At 51.0% G+C, this 13,511-nt stretch overlaps 4 protein-coding genes across 4 annotated transcripts; 2 read left to right on the top strand and 2 right to left on the bottom strand.

Annotated features, from left to right (window-relative positions):
* Positions 1–328: 328 nt before the first annotated feature.
* Positions 329–1,122, top strand: LAJ45_08595 (uncharacterized protein; the record flags this gene model as incomplete). The annotated part of the gene is made up of 4 exons (XM_046118145.1): positions 329–395; positions 575–616; positions 901–949; positions 1,038–1,122. 4 exons carry the CDS (start codon positions 329–331, stop codon positions 1,120–1,122), a joined length of 243 nt encoding a protein of 80 aa, XP_045968743.1.
* A 3,255-nt stretch (positions 1,123–4,377) lies between these two features.
* On the bottom strand, positions 4,378–5,465 carry LAJ45_08594 (uncharacterized protein; the record flags this gene model as incomplete). Its single annotated transcript, XM_046118144.1, has 2 exons — positions 4,378–4,603; positions 4,660–5,465. 2 exons carry the CDS (start codon positions 5,463–5,465, stop codon positions 4,378–4,380), a joined length of 1,032 nt encoding a protein of 343 aa, XP_045968742.1.
* Positions 5,466–6,361: 896 nt separating this feature from the next.
* On the top strand, positions 6,362–7,789 carry LAJ45_08593 (uncharacterized protein; the record flags this gene model as incomplete). The annotated part of the gene is made up of 1 exon (XM_046118143.1): positions 6,362–7,789. The coding sequence occupies one exon, from the start codon at positions 6,362–6,364 to the stop codon at positions 7,787–7,789; it is 1,428 nt and encodes a 475-aa protein (XP_045968741.1).
* A 3,057-nt stretch (positions 7,790–10,846) lies between these two features.
* On the bottom strand, positions 10,847–12,974 carry LAJ45_08592 (uncharacterized protein; the record flags this gene model as incomplete). The annotated part of the gene is made up of 6 exons (XM_046118142.1): positions 11,225–11,289; positions 11,690–11,969; positions 12,028–12,542; positions 12,638–12,723; positions 12,884–12,894; positions 12,969–12,974. 6 exons carry the CDS (start codon positions 12,972–12,974, stop codon positions 11,225–11,227), a joined length of 963 nt encoding a protein of 320 aa, XP_045968740.1.
* Positions 12,975–13,511: the final 537 nt, after the last annotated feature.

Raw genomic sequence — 13,511 nt, 5'->3', positions numbered from 1 at the left:
CATGTATAGCATCCACCATCTATAATCATGAGGTCCCGTTGGGTGGATATGTGGTCATGGCACGCGCTACAGTTCAGCAGTACATGTACTTGGTGTCCTCAACTACATGATTCCAGCCTCCTTCCACTCACGAGCTTGGGCCACCTGCCTGTGCCTGTCGACAACCCCCCCCCCCCCCCAGGTGCTTCTATTCAAAGTTCATGCCCTATCCTTTTTTCAGGGCCCATCGGGGCTTCTGCCTGCCTGTCAAGGTGCCTTCTAAAATCAAATCGGGAATCAAGCTCTCCAACGTGGCTGACTAAACGCCATCGTGGGTCACCGTTACTCTATGTCTGTGTGTGTGCATATCAACAGCTCGCTCTCGGGACAGTCTCCGAAGCTTCTGTGGGAAGTGTGTATGTCATGATTTTTTTTTCTTTCTTCGTGCCTCTCTGCGCCCTCGCCCTCGTCGTTTGGGATATAAATAATTACAGGTCTCTTTTTTGGCACCCCCAGATTTTTCCAAGGAGAAATCCCCACACATCTAAATGCAAGTTCACTTGCGAATATCGTGGCTGAGAGCACTCTACCCCAGTCCCAGGCCAGATCGGATTCAGATCCTCCTACATTTTTGTTTGTTTGTTCTGCGCTGTTGCGAACCATTTTTTTTCCTTCAACGGCCATGCTGATGACGACTCGATCGAGTACCTACACTACGCATAATGACAGAATCCGTCTGGTCTGAGCCTCCCGCATCCGATAGCATTCGCTGCTCGCCTACATGCGCCCTTAACGACAAAGCGGGTTGAAAATCTGAAAGAAAAGCGACTCCCATTGTGCATGGCAAAGGAAAAGAAAAAATAAAGGGATGATGATGCCGCATTCCAATCCCCTATTTCCATACCTCACTCGTCGTCCCAGTGCGAGTGTTTGCCTCCATTGCCACGAACCTCGGTGAAGGATGTTTCGTGTGAGTGAGGGCGGCGCTCCCCCCCCCTGGTCATTTCCTCTTCCCCAGCTGCAACCGCCAGGAACAGTAGCTAAGGATTTCTTGGTAGCGGTGGTGCAACACCCCAAGGGCTAAACCCGGCATTGCTCAATTGCCCTTTAATTCTCCCCCTTGTGTATGCGGCTCGAATTTAAGCTGTTGTTTTGAAACGGCCCTTTATTTATTTTTCCTACTGTGAGCGATCCTTAAAAATAAAATATATAATGAACGGGACTGGCGGCAGGGACGCGTACGTACATGCGTGGACACTGTGACTGACCACTAACTGGGACACACGCACACAGCCTGGATGCCTTTTTTTTGTGGACTTGATAGAAAACTGAGTCGTCCCGGGGGGGGCGGCGGTGTTGTGGCAGTTCACGATTAGGGTTTTAGGCGGGATTGCAATTATGGGGCGAGTGATGGGTTGTGATTGCGGTGTTTGGGCGAAGGCTATGATGACACATAGTGTGGGATGAGTACAGGTAAGCTGTAGGAATGGACTGATTGGTGAGCGCTTTACCATGTGGGATCTGCTTGAATCTGCCTGATCCTTCGTGGAGTAGGATGCCTGATTCTGCCTTCTTGGTACTGCGTATTCTAGATTGATTATAGGGTTAGGTTTCTGTCGTAAGCACTAGAACTCGTGTTCTGATATTTAGCCATCTTGATAACGTTCACTCGTCCCTTGCGCCGCTCAAGGTCTGCGCTATAATGCAACACATTGACTCAACGTGGTCTCCTCCGGGTCAGTCAATCTCAATATACCACTCACAGCAAGTACATGTAGTGTACGTCGCCCAAGTCAAGCAGCAGGCAGAAACCGAAGTCAGGTTGGCCGAAACCGAAGCCAGCCAGATAGGGAGAAACCGTCGTACTCTCTCTCTCTCTCTACACAGCATTCATATATAATCAAGGCGGGAGATGTAGTCATTCATCAACCCTCTGCGGCCCTATACGACCACCAACTAGACCGCTATAGAGTACAGATAACACTCGGGTGTGATGCTACTCCACCGCAATTCTAGAAACTGGTGTGTGGTGGGCGCATGGATCCACGGAGTCAATTGATCAAGTACATAGCCTATCGATATCAGTGCCATGATGGTCCGGCGTGGACATCTATACGCCCAAGCCAGAGTTACCCCAGTACAGTACAGTACAGTACAGTACGCATATATATCGAAAGACCGGGAAGAATCTGGCTACTCACATGGCCCCGGGGGTCAGCGGGGGGTGTATATTGCAAAACTCGGCCGGTATATACTATATGCAGCGGGAAAGACGCAAACGCTGATCCTGGGCCCCCGGGGTAGGGACTGCCTATATACATGTAGCTACTTAGCTACACCCGTCTACATGTAGTCCCTCAATATCTACATGTACTTACTCCCTCAACATCAGGTCTTAATTGCTTTGTAGTATATATGGGGCATATACATAGGCCGCAGAAAGGTATCGATGGGGGCTTTTTTTCTTCCTCTTCTTCTTTCGTATATACGTAACTACATGCAGGCTGCATGACGTTGCTATTGTTACAATACATGTACATATATACATATATGGGGTGTCGATCTAGCAAAAGGTATGGTGCTTAACGGTGGCGGACCGCGACGAAATGTCAATGGCTTATAACTTTGCGACGAAAAACCGCAAAAAAAAAGAAAAAGAAAAAGAAAAAAAAGCGTAATGATAGAACTCTAGTACTACTGATGAAGTTTAGTTCTATTATTGCAGAATTTTAATATCTGTCTGGGTTGTAAAGCCTTAGGAAGTTGAAATTGTGTATTTTTGTATGTAAAATGCGAACAAAGTGGAACAGTATTATACCCATTTATGCCCCCAGAAAGGCAAACCTGACTGATCCGTGGCAGTAATGCCCTCTTATTGGCCCATGAGGCCTATTGCAGCCACAATTGTTCCACTTCCGTATATATGCCACCATATCACCTTTAAGAGTGTGCGCACCATACATGTAACTACCTGTCTGTGTACTGACCAACAAGGCATTAACAAACAAGGCCTCACTCACCTCACCAGAATTCGCTATATACCGCATTCTACAGCTAGCTATGTAGGCGCCAATCGATAGGTTCAACCAATGACCGCAAAAAAAAAAAAAAAAAAAAAAAAATACCATCAGTTCCGGGCTCTCTCTTGCCAAGGCCGGTTCTCAGCTGAGCATGAGCTTTATAATGGGCGACTTCCCGTGGACGTTTAGAAGGCGTTTAGAAGCAGTTTGGATGAAATTTAGAGTAATAAAATTTGGATGGCAACGCTCCAGATTCAGAATCTGAATGGGGTTTGGGGCCGCGGTTTTACCTAGAACGGCACCCACCCCATATACATAATCTAGATCCACTAATATCCAAACCTATACCCCGCCCCCCCCCCCCCCAACCCCAAAACCCTCCTCTTTCCAAAAAGTGAGTAGTCCAGAGTGGTCGTGGCTACATACAGCGAGAGGTGGAATTATTGTAGAAGCAGGGTGTCTAAAAACAGGGTTTCTATGGCTGGGCAAGCTTAAGCCAATAGGACTCATCCCATACTTCTACAACAATCTTACCGCAGGCTGTACATGTACCCCACCACTGTCGATCACTACATGTATTTACCGTTCACCACCTCCAGCAGCTAGCAAAACCCGATCATGCATTATGTACACCTCCACCTCCACCTCCACCTCCACCTCCACCCCTAGCTCCAAAATCTAAAAAACGGACCTGCATCACGGTATATCACTCGCCCACCCCCCCCCCCCCCCAAAACCGACTAGATACATGTGAAATTATTTCCAAGCATGGCCTAGCCTCTACTCTAGTCGGTGAGCGAACTACGGGTGCGGCGGCGAAGGTAGAGTACTATGTAGGTACATGTATATATGGGACTAAAGCTATGCTCCTTAAGTCTGCATGTGTACTTTAATTACTCTATATCTGCAATGTTGTAACTCCATGTACTCTATATAGTAACCCACCCACCCACCCACCCACCCACTCAGCATGGCATGGCATGCGCATTACAGTACTAATTGTAGTTGACATAAAATACCAGCTCTAGCTCCAGCTCAGCGAACAAACCATCATGTATGTACTGTGGATATGTATGTATATATATATGAAAATTTATTAAGGCAAATTAGCAGCAGTAAGATCGATCCCAAATACCTACCTACTAGAGGTACCTATTCAAAAAAGAATACAAATTAAGCCAATCAACTCCCCCCCACAAAGAAAGAAGAAAGAAAGAAAAAACTCCGAAGAAAGACAAGAACCCCCCGGACAGACAGACAGACAGGTGCAAGTGAGAGTATATATATATGAGAAACCAATCCAAACCAAGTCCAATCCAGAAGAGAGAGAGAAAAAAACACGCCTTCCAAACAAACAAACGAACCAACACCGCACTCCTCACAACTCCCCACCAACCCCCCTCGACCGCGCCTCACACTCCGTCCCCCCCTCCTCCTCCTCCTCCCGCAGCACCCTAATCTTCCTCAGCAGCGAATCCGGCGGCACACACAGCCCCAACCTATGAAAGTAGTCCCTATGCGCCCACAACATCTGCACCGCATTGACCCTCCCGCCCGCCACACACTCGGGGTCCTCCTGCCCCACACACAACCTCACATCACACCTATCCACAGGCAGCGCCACCCTCTCAACAAAATACTCCCCGCATGCTGCCGATACCCCCACGCGCCTAGCGGCACCAGCGGCACGGGGTCCTCCGCGTGCGTCACCCGCCGATACGTCTCCGCGCCAAACCGCGCATCAAAGTAGTCCGCCAGCCCCTGGTTGCCGACCTTGGGCTCGCCAAAGGTCGTGACGTGCGGGTCCCACCCGCGGCCCTTGTAGTCGAGCGCCGCGAGCGCGGCCACTGCCCCGCCGAGGGAGTGCCCGACGAGCGTGAGCCGGTAGCCGGGGTACTCGGAGCGCAGCGCGGCGACAACGTCCGAGATGAGGGCGTTGGTGTTGGACCATGACTGCAGGAAGCCGGCGTGGACGAGGCAGTCGTTGCATTTTGCGGCGGCGGGGTCGGCGGTGTGGCCGTCGTCGGGGTAGGGGACGTATTCTTGCTTGTTGATTGCTAGGTCGGCGAGGGCGTTGGCGATGCTGTAGGTGCCGCGGAAGGCGACGATGATTCTGGGCGGCGCGGGCGGGTGGGAGAGTGCGATGTAGCCGCAGGAGTCGGAGAGGGTTATGCCGGTGTTCCAGGTCTGTTGGAGGGTGAAGGTGGGGAAGTCTTTGCAGAAGGAGAGGCATTGGAAGGGCTTTGAGACGCCGGTGTTGAGGCTGCCGACGCAGTAGGCGATGTCGACGATGCGGGAGAGCTCTTCGAGCTCGGTGAAGAGGGCGGGGGAGATGGGGGGGTTTCGAGGGGTGGGCGTGGAGGTGGGGGTGGAGTGGAGGGGGGTCTGGAGAACGGGGGTGGAGGTGGTGAGGGGGAGATGGAGGGAGAGAAGGAGGAGGGAGGTGGTGAGGAGTGGGAGGAACATTGGAGGGGGCTCTGTCACTTGTCTGTGTGCAGTAGCAGGGTGAGTGGAGATGCATGAGGTGTAGAGAGAGGGGGGGAAGAAGAAGAGAATGAGAGAATGATATATGGCTGTGTGTGATGTATCCAATCCAGCCTGTGCAGAGAAAGGAGGTGAGTGAGACCTGTTGTGTTGAGGAATCGTCACGCGGCGCCACCCAACGAAAAAGCCAAAGTCTGGGGAAGTGTAAGAGGGATGCTGGTGTCCTGTGGGAAGACACCCGATAGGTGCAGATGCGCAGTGCTGGGAAGGCGCGGATGGATGCTGAGATCTGGAGATGATGTTCACAGATCTCAGATGGCCAGGGATACAGGGTGCGGTTAGAGTCCCCTGCGATAGGGAAGTGTACCTTTGGGCTTCACGAATAGAAAGCATACAAGATGTAGCTACCACTACGGAATGTGGGCTCTCACCCGCTACATGCAGTACTGTACTGTAATAGGGCTGGAGACTGGACTGCCCAATACCAGAAGCTCACAAGAGTATACATGCATTTCAACACTATTTTTCACAGAGACGGTACGACATCCTCTCGCCCAGGGGGCTCTCCCTAAACATCTCTCGACGACTGCCCCAGAGAAAACAGGGCTTTCTCTTCCAGCCGTGTTTCTCTGCGTTAATAAATATAATTAACTATAAAGACCACAACAGCAATATTAGCACAGTGAGCGGTCACGTGAATGGCGATAACTGCCAAGCCAGAAGCACATCTCCAAGTCAGTCATCTCGAACTTCACCTCAACTACCTTCTCCTCTACCTCTCCACTCCACCCACTTCTACCTCACCTACCTCCTCTCCACACACACACACCACCACACCACCACACCACCACACCACCACACCACCACACCACCACACCATGGCCGACCCCCCCAAACCTTCCTTCTCCCTCTCCCTCGGGCCCGCAAAGCCCAAGGTCCCCACGCGCAAGCCCCCAACCACCTTCGCCGCCAAACGCTCCGCCGCCCACCTCGACTCCGACGACGATGATGCCGAAGACACGCACACCGCCAAGGTCCAGCTCGTCACCGCCTTCGACGCCACCCGCGGCGGCGCCGTCGACCTTCACAACAAGCCTGCAGAAGAAAAGGGCCCCCTTGTGATCCCGAAGCTCTCCAACCGCAACTGGCGCGAGGAGGCCGAGCGCCGTCGCGGAGGAGGCGGGAAAAAGGCGATATACCTGCCCCCCGAGGCCCTCGCGAAGCAGAAGGGCGGCGTGAAGCCGGAGGACCTGGTCGAGACTGATACGATCGAGCAAAAGTACGGGCTGCAAGTGTTTGAGCGCGCGCCGGAGGGCGAGCAGGATGCAGCAGCAGCTGGGGAAGAGGCACCGACAGACGCGCCGCCCCCACCGCCCGAGAAACCGCAGACGGAGGAGGAGCTTGCGCTAGCCTCGCTCCTACGCGGTGATGCACCAGCGCCATCGACGCTCGTGCTTGCGCCCGTTGCGGCATCGGGCGGTAACGACTGGCGTGCTGCGCGGGCGGCAATCGGCAATGAAGACGCCGCGTTCAAGACGGATGTTGCAAGCCGGCCAGAGATGGCCACGCTGGAAGACTACGCGGCGGTGCCCGTCGAGGAGTTTGGTGCTGCGCTGCTGCGCGGCATGGGCTGGAAGGAGGGCGACGAGGTTGGCAAGCGGCGGGGCGCGGCGGCGAAGCCGCGGGTGGTGGAGCGGCGGGCGGCGTTCCTGGGGATTGGCGCAAAGGCGAAGGAGGAGGCGATGGAGCTGGGGACGTGGGGGAAGGGCGACAAGAAGAGCCGGAGGAGGCGGCAGGATACGACGTATGTGCCGGTTGTGATGGTGGATAAGAAGACGGGGAAGGTTGTGGACCCGGCGGAGGCGGAGGCTATTGCTGCGGCGAAGGGCGTGGATGGGAAGAAGTGGGAGAGGGGAGAGGAGAATGGGCACGGGGAGGAGAACGGGCGTGGGGAGGTGGCGAAGAGGGAGCGGTCGAGAGACCGAGACCGGGATAGAGAGAGGGAGAGGGAGAGGGACCGGGGCGGTGACAGAGACAGAGGGGGAGACAGAGACCGCGACCGCGACCGCAGAGAGCAAAGAGGCAACGACTCTTCAGACCGCCGCCGCAGAGACCGCGAGCGCTCAAAGGACCGCAGCAACGGGAAGGACCGTGATCGCGACCGCGACCGTGACCGGGAGCGGGAGCGCAAGCGCGGAGACGATGACCGCGACAGAGACAGAGACAGACGGAGAGGCGACGACCGGCGCAGAGACGAACCCAGACGGGACCGTGATAGACGGGATCGGGACCGGGACAGGCGTTAAATCTTTCAGCTGCATGTATTTATGTACTTGTCGGGTTAGCTACATAATGATTCTAAAAAATTGCTGTTTGCATTGGTGGTGGTTGTACGATAGGGGAGTGGGGGGGGGGGGGGTTATATATCAGTGGTTTGGTTATTTTGTTTGTGATTGTGATTGTGTGTGTGCGGTGGAAGAGGTAATTTGATAATGCGTGTTTATTTGTGCGGATGTGTTTTAATGAGGAGTCGGTAGTGGTAGAGGACGAGTGATAGCCTGTGAATCGAATGAACAGTACGGGCCGGGCAATGACGTTTATGACTGCTTTGTGCCCCCATGTTCAGTTCTCCACAACCACAGCTACAACAAACCCACCCCCTAAAACAGAGCCTATTATATATATATTAAACAAGAGGGCGGCCCTGCAGAGGGTTCGTGGTTGCAGGGTTAGGTTTCCCTAGCCTGCTTTATAATTACCCTCACTCCCTGAAGTATTGCTTACTTCCCGGCCTTTGGCAGCTATTCAACTCCAGGGGTGGGAGTAATGCTCGTATACGGCATGTAACGGGGAGCAGAGAGAGAGTTCGATATCGCGAATCGATCAGAACCTGGAGCCCGTGAGAGAGAGCCTGTAGGACGGTAAGAGGCGGATGGTCCCCCCTCCCCCCCCCCCCCCCATGGCCCACCCAGCATTACTTTTTGTGTACTTATTTATTGCCCGTTATTTTTTTTATTTTTTTTTTTTGTTGGAGGGGCTTGAGGGCATGTGCGTGTGTGTGTGTGTGTGTGTGTGTGTGTGTGTGGTATCGATTGGAGCTCTAGAGATCTAGATCTGGGCCGACCCTACAATTAATCAACCTTGCAGATTAGCTTCTCGCTCATTATTTTGGCCAGTTAGGTATGTCTCCCCGGCCCATGTCAGGGCCGGATATATATAGGATTAACTAGCTAGGCCGGTTTAGCGGGGCTCTTTCAGGCTGTGTTCTTTTATAGTATAGTATAGTAGATGCAAACCCCCCGGCGGGGGGGGGGGGGGGGGGCTTCGATCTGCACTTGTAGATTTGTTCTCTATATCATTGCAGGTTGGTCTATGTACATGTACTACTATACTTATACATGCAGCTGGCTATATGTCTGTATCTCTTCGTCTGTACTTGTATATATCCAGCACGTTTTTGTAGCTGTGGCTTCCGGGCCTGTACGTGTCTATTGCTTTTACAACTCGAGGGTCGGGAGAATGTAGGCCATCTGCGCGTCATATGTGCGGTTAACACAGTCATGATTATTCTTACAATTATGGATCACCGGTTTCTATCTATCTAGGTTTAAGCTATTGTAGCTATTCCCTTGCGTGGTCGTGGGCCTGGGCTAGGGCTAGGTCGGGTTACACTCAATTGGTCCGCCGGGGGGGGGGGGGGGGGGGGGGGGGTTCTATCTACAAGGCCGTTGGCATGGGCATAGCTGTCTGTAAAAGGACTAGTCACCCATGGAGTAGAGTTTCTAACTGGCCGGCGGCAAGTGGGGTGGGTGCTAAGAGCGAGTGATACATCGTGATGCCCGCGGCACTCTTCTTGGGCAGTTTCTGGTTCTCTGTCTGCAGCTGGCCTTTGTAATGGCGTTAGCTAATATAATTAAGGCCGATATTAGTTGTTTTTTTTTTTCTTTCCCGCCGCTATGATCCGCGGAGTAAGTGCATTAGAGTTCTACATGTTGTGAAGGTTAGCCGTGCTATATCTATTGGGGGGGGGGGGGGAGGGGGTTGGCCTTGTTTTTTTGTTTTGTTTTGTTTTGTTTAATTCATTAATTGCATTATGGTCTGCCCTTGCAATTGGTGGACATATGTACCTGGAGGCTACATGTACATACTATAGGACCATAGATATCCACTCCAGACCATATACTTTGTATTTCTCTGACGTTTGTGGGCGCGACTGATATTGCATGCCATACAAAAATACGCCAAGCTCATGATTTTGGGTCTATGCAAAAACGTCAGAGAAATACCAGTATATCCACTCCATGCATGCATACATGGATGGCCGAGACAAAATTGCAGTTAGAGTACCTACATATACTTAGGACACATGTCGTTGATGCACTCGTCCCCTACTAGAGTACATGTAGGTAATGGGTCTGTTCATAGCCCATCACTCGACCGTGCGGCTTAATTAACCAGCGGAGAAACGCGCGCGAGGAGGATGGGTTTAATTGGCGGGACACTAATTTGGCTAGGGCAGGATGAGCCTAGCCGGGGTGTATGTCTCTCGGCTCACTCGTACGGGACTTGCCTGGTTTGGATCATCACACTCAATATTAATATTCGAGTACCTATTGTACTTTGAAATTAAAACACCAAGTGTAGATGCATGTATGTAATAGCAGTATTTATTGATCCCGCACGTATATACCACCGCCCGCCCGCCCGCCCCCCGCCAGCACAGCAACTACAATTCGCTTCAGCACATAACACCAATCAAGCCAGTACCTCGCTCGCTCAGAGCGCATCACAGGAATTAACAGCTCTCCAGTTCAAAGCAATAAACATTACTCTCAAAACCCTACTACATAGCAATACAGGAGGCGGAGAACCTGCCTCCATTCCTTCCCTTGATCTTGCTTTTTGTTACGGTAAACATCCCCACAGATATGTATCACTATCACCAGTACAAAGCATTCACTGATTTAGCTAGACGGAACTCAGCAATTGAGACACTCGCGCACACACACATACACACACACAAATACACAAAGGGGAAAAAAAGGGGTGGGGTGGGGTGGGGTGGGAAGAGAATACTCTGTAATTAATATAACGGGCAACCCAGAAAAGAAAGACAACAAAAGAAAAGAAAGAAAAAAGATAATTATTCCCCCAAACAGAAAAAAACCATACATACTAGTAAGTGAATTCCGAAGAGTGGTAAAGAAAAGAAAAAAAAAGAAAGAAATCCCCCTCCGTTCCCCAGTTCAATCCTTCCCAACATCCCATCGTGAAAAAAATGTATCGGTATCGTTGCGGTGCTGTGTGCTGGTGAAAAAATTCAATTATCTGACTCCATCAATTTTAATATGTACCGGAATTCCTTAGGCTGTGGTGTTGTTGGATTTCTTGTTGAGTAAGGTGACGACGACCGCGATGATGATGACAACAATGATGATAAGGACTGTAAATTCCCCCAAAGCAAAAAGATTAGAAGCCAGCAAAAAAAAAAACACCCAATATTTCCCACCATTCCGTAAGTTTTTTCCCACAATCCAGATGTAGTTCTTAAAGAGAGAGAGAGAGGGAGGGGAATAAGAAATTGACAGTAAGGAAAAAGAAAAATGAGGGTTAAAAATGAACAACGAAACAACAATCCTCCGCCCGCCATTTTGTTTCAAAAAATACAAGTCTTCCCAGTACCAGGTATAAACATTTGCCTCCGAACCATTTCCTCCCTTGATGAGTCCAAGGGTATCCGATCACCACATCCCATTGACCTTTGTCACCACAACAGCGATGATGACAATTGCGATGATGATGAGGACTAAATGTGGAGCGCAACGCGAGGATTTCGATGTTAGGGTCGTTCTTTTTTTTCTCTTTCAAATGAAAAGGGGGGATCAAAAAAAAGAGAATTGAAAAATCCAGCTAGGTTCCTCGTCCTGGTACGGCCGTCTTTCATTTTCGCATTTGCGTGACCACTACTGCGACCACGACCACGATGACAATGATAAGAACTGCCCTCCCAGACCCCCAATCAAGGGATATAATCCTGGTTACTCCCAAGAGGATGGTAAAACGCTGTAGGGATAAGGGGCCCCAGGAGAGACCGCCAAAATCAAGAAAAAGAAGGAGCTAAACTACAAACGCAAGGGGAAGGGATGGGGAGAAATGAATGTGGAGAAAAAAACTACGCAAGAAAAGATTGCTAAGGGTGCACTTACGGACTATCAACAAGCACCACCACTTCTTGCGTCTCCTTGAGCGCGCCTTTTCCACTGCCTGTCCTATCTGTTCCTGCGCTTGGTCGACATTTGTCTGGATCTCTTCACCACGCTGGTCAATGACCTCAACCATGGTTTCTTGCTCCTCCACAAGCTGCTCCATTTGGTTGAAGAGGTCCGCAAGTTCGATAATGGTCTTTTCAATACGCTGAATTTCGTTGTGTCGAGTCTGGACCTCACGAAGAGCTGAGCGGGCCTCGCCACGACGGTTTCCAACAGTCTGCAAGATATGTTAGTTTTCCGTGATAAAGTCTGGATATAATCCGGTGCTAACGTACTGCCTGCGAGAAGATCTGTGCGCCCTGGCTGTCGTTACAAGCTGCCTCAATCTCTGCCTCCGTCGCCTCTGGACAGACAATCCTGTACTGCCTGGCCATCTGCTCTTTCGACCGCTTTGAGTAAGCAGCTTCCACCTGCTGGTACTTCCTCAAAGTTTCCTTGAAGTTCCTATCCAAGTTTCCCACCTGAGGAGCCTTTGAGGGATCTGAAGCAGCCTTGCCCTTGAGCCTCTTGATCCTGTTCGTCAAGTTCTTGTTCAACGCTGAGGTCTCAGCGACAAGGGAATCCAACTGGTGCTGAGTCTGCGAAGAGGCGGACTCGTCGACATCCGTCAGTGAGCGTTGGTGGAGCGCCTCGATACGTGAGATGTTTCCCTTTGCGGTTTCAATGCCTTCTCTGAGCTCGTTGACTTCGGCAAAGAACTCTTGCGGCGATTCGCCGTAGCCGGGTGAGCCGCCGTTCATGTTGCCCATTTCATAAGTGTTCCCCGCGCCTAAGGGAGAGTACGGTTCAACTTTTAGTTTACATAAATCAACCTCCAAACGCTCTTATCGGTATATCGATCTCTTGCGCACCACCAACAGATGGTCTTGGGGAGAAGGTTCTTACCTGGCGCGCCGCCGCCATATCCGCCACTGGCACCGTAGTTGTCATTAGGGTTGTAGTTGCCCTGTTGTGCATAAGGGTTGTTCTGACTGTAAGTGTAACACAAAGTTTGTCAGTAAGGCGTCAAAAAGAATGTCTGGATTGCGGGTGAACGGTGCATGTAGGCGGTATTTCTTCATGAAAGAGAGGGGCGAAAGGTAGTGTTGAAAGCTTCTAGGAGAAAGAAAAGAGTCAGGAGAAAGAACATACGCGTAACCGCCCTAAATTCAAGAGGAAATCCTATTAGCTGATGCTCGAAATACGTAACCTTCGGCTGGTTTGGAGGCAAACATACACTCATTTTGAAGGCGCTTGTATTATATTAATGAACACGAGAAATTATTTTCGCGTTTCCCGCCAGGAGAATACTGATGAAGAGTAATAGTGTTACCGATGGCTGGGTGTGTTGAGTATTGTGTTTAAAAGGGTTTGTTGTAGAAACAAGCGAGAAGGAGCGTCCAGAACAGAAAAAAGAGTCTGAAAAAGAAAGGGAGGTTTGAAAAGACGGGAGGGGGGTTTACAAAGTTGAAGAGAAGGAAGAGGGAGGGTGAGAGGGAGTTTGAATAGAAGGGGGTGGGAACAGGGAGTTGGTAGTTAATGTTGCAGGAGAGATTTAGCGCACGGTATGGTATGAGTGGATGGCTGGTAGCAAAGCAAATAGTAAATCAGGGAGGACTGTGCTTGATTCCTGACCGTTCAAGGGGTGTTGTTTTGAATGATTCAAAACAGCGGAGGAGACGGGCGGGAAGGGGGAAGGTTAGATATGTATGCTGAACCTTTTACATGGATTGCTCCCGGGGGGGAGTGAGAAAAGAGTTTATGTACGGGACCAGTACGG

This window comes from Morchella importuna, assembly GCF_003444635.1.
Source record: "Morchella importuna strain M04M26 chromosome Unknown Morimp01GS030, whole genome shotgun sequence".
Taxonomy (NCBI): domain Eukaryota; kingdom Fungi; phylum Ascomycota; class Pezizomycetes; order Pezizales; family Morchellaceae; genus Morchella; species Morchella importuna.
Note: the sequence above shows the minus strand (reverse complement) of the source record. Positions and strands in the feature narration are given on the sequence as shown.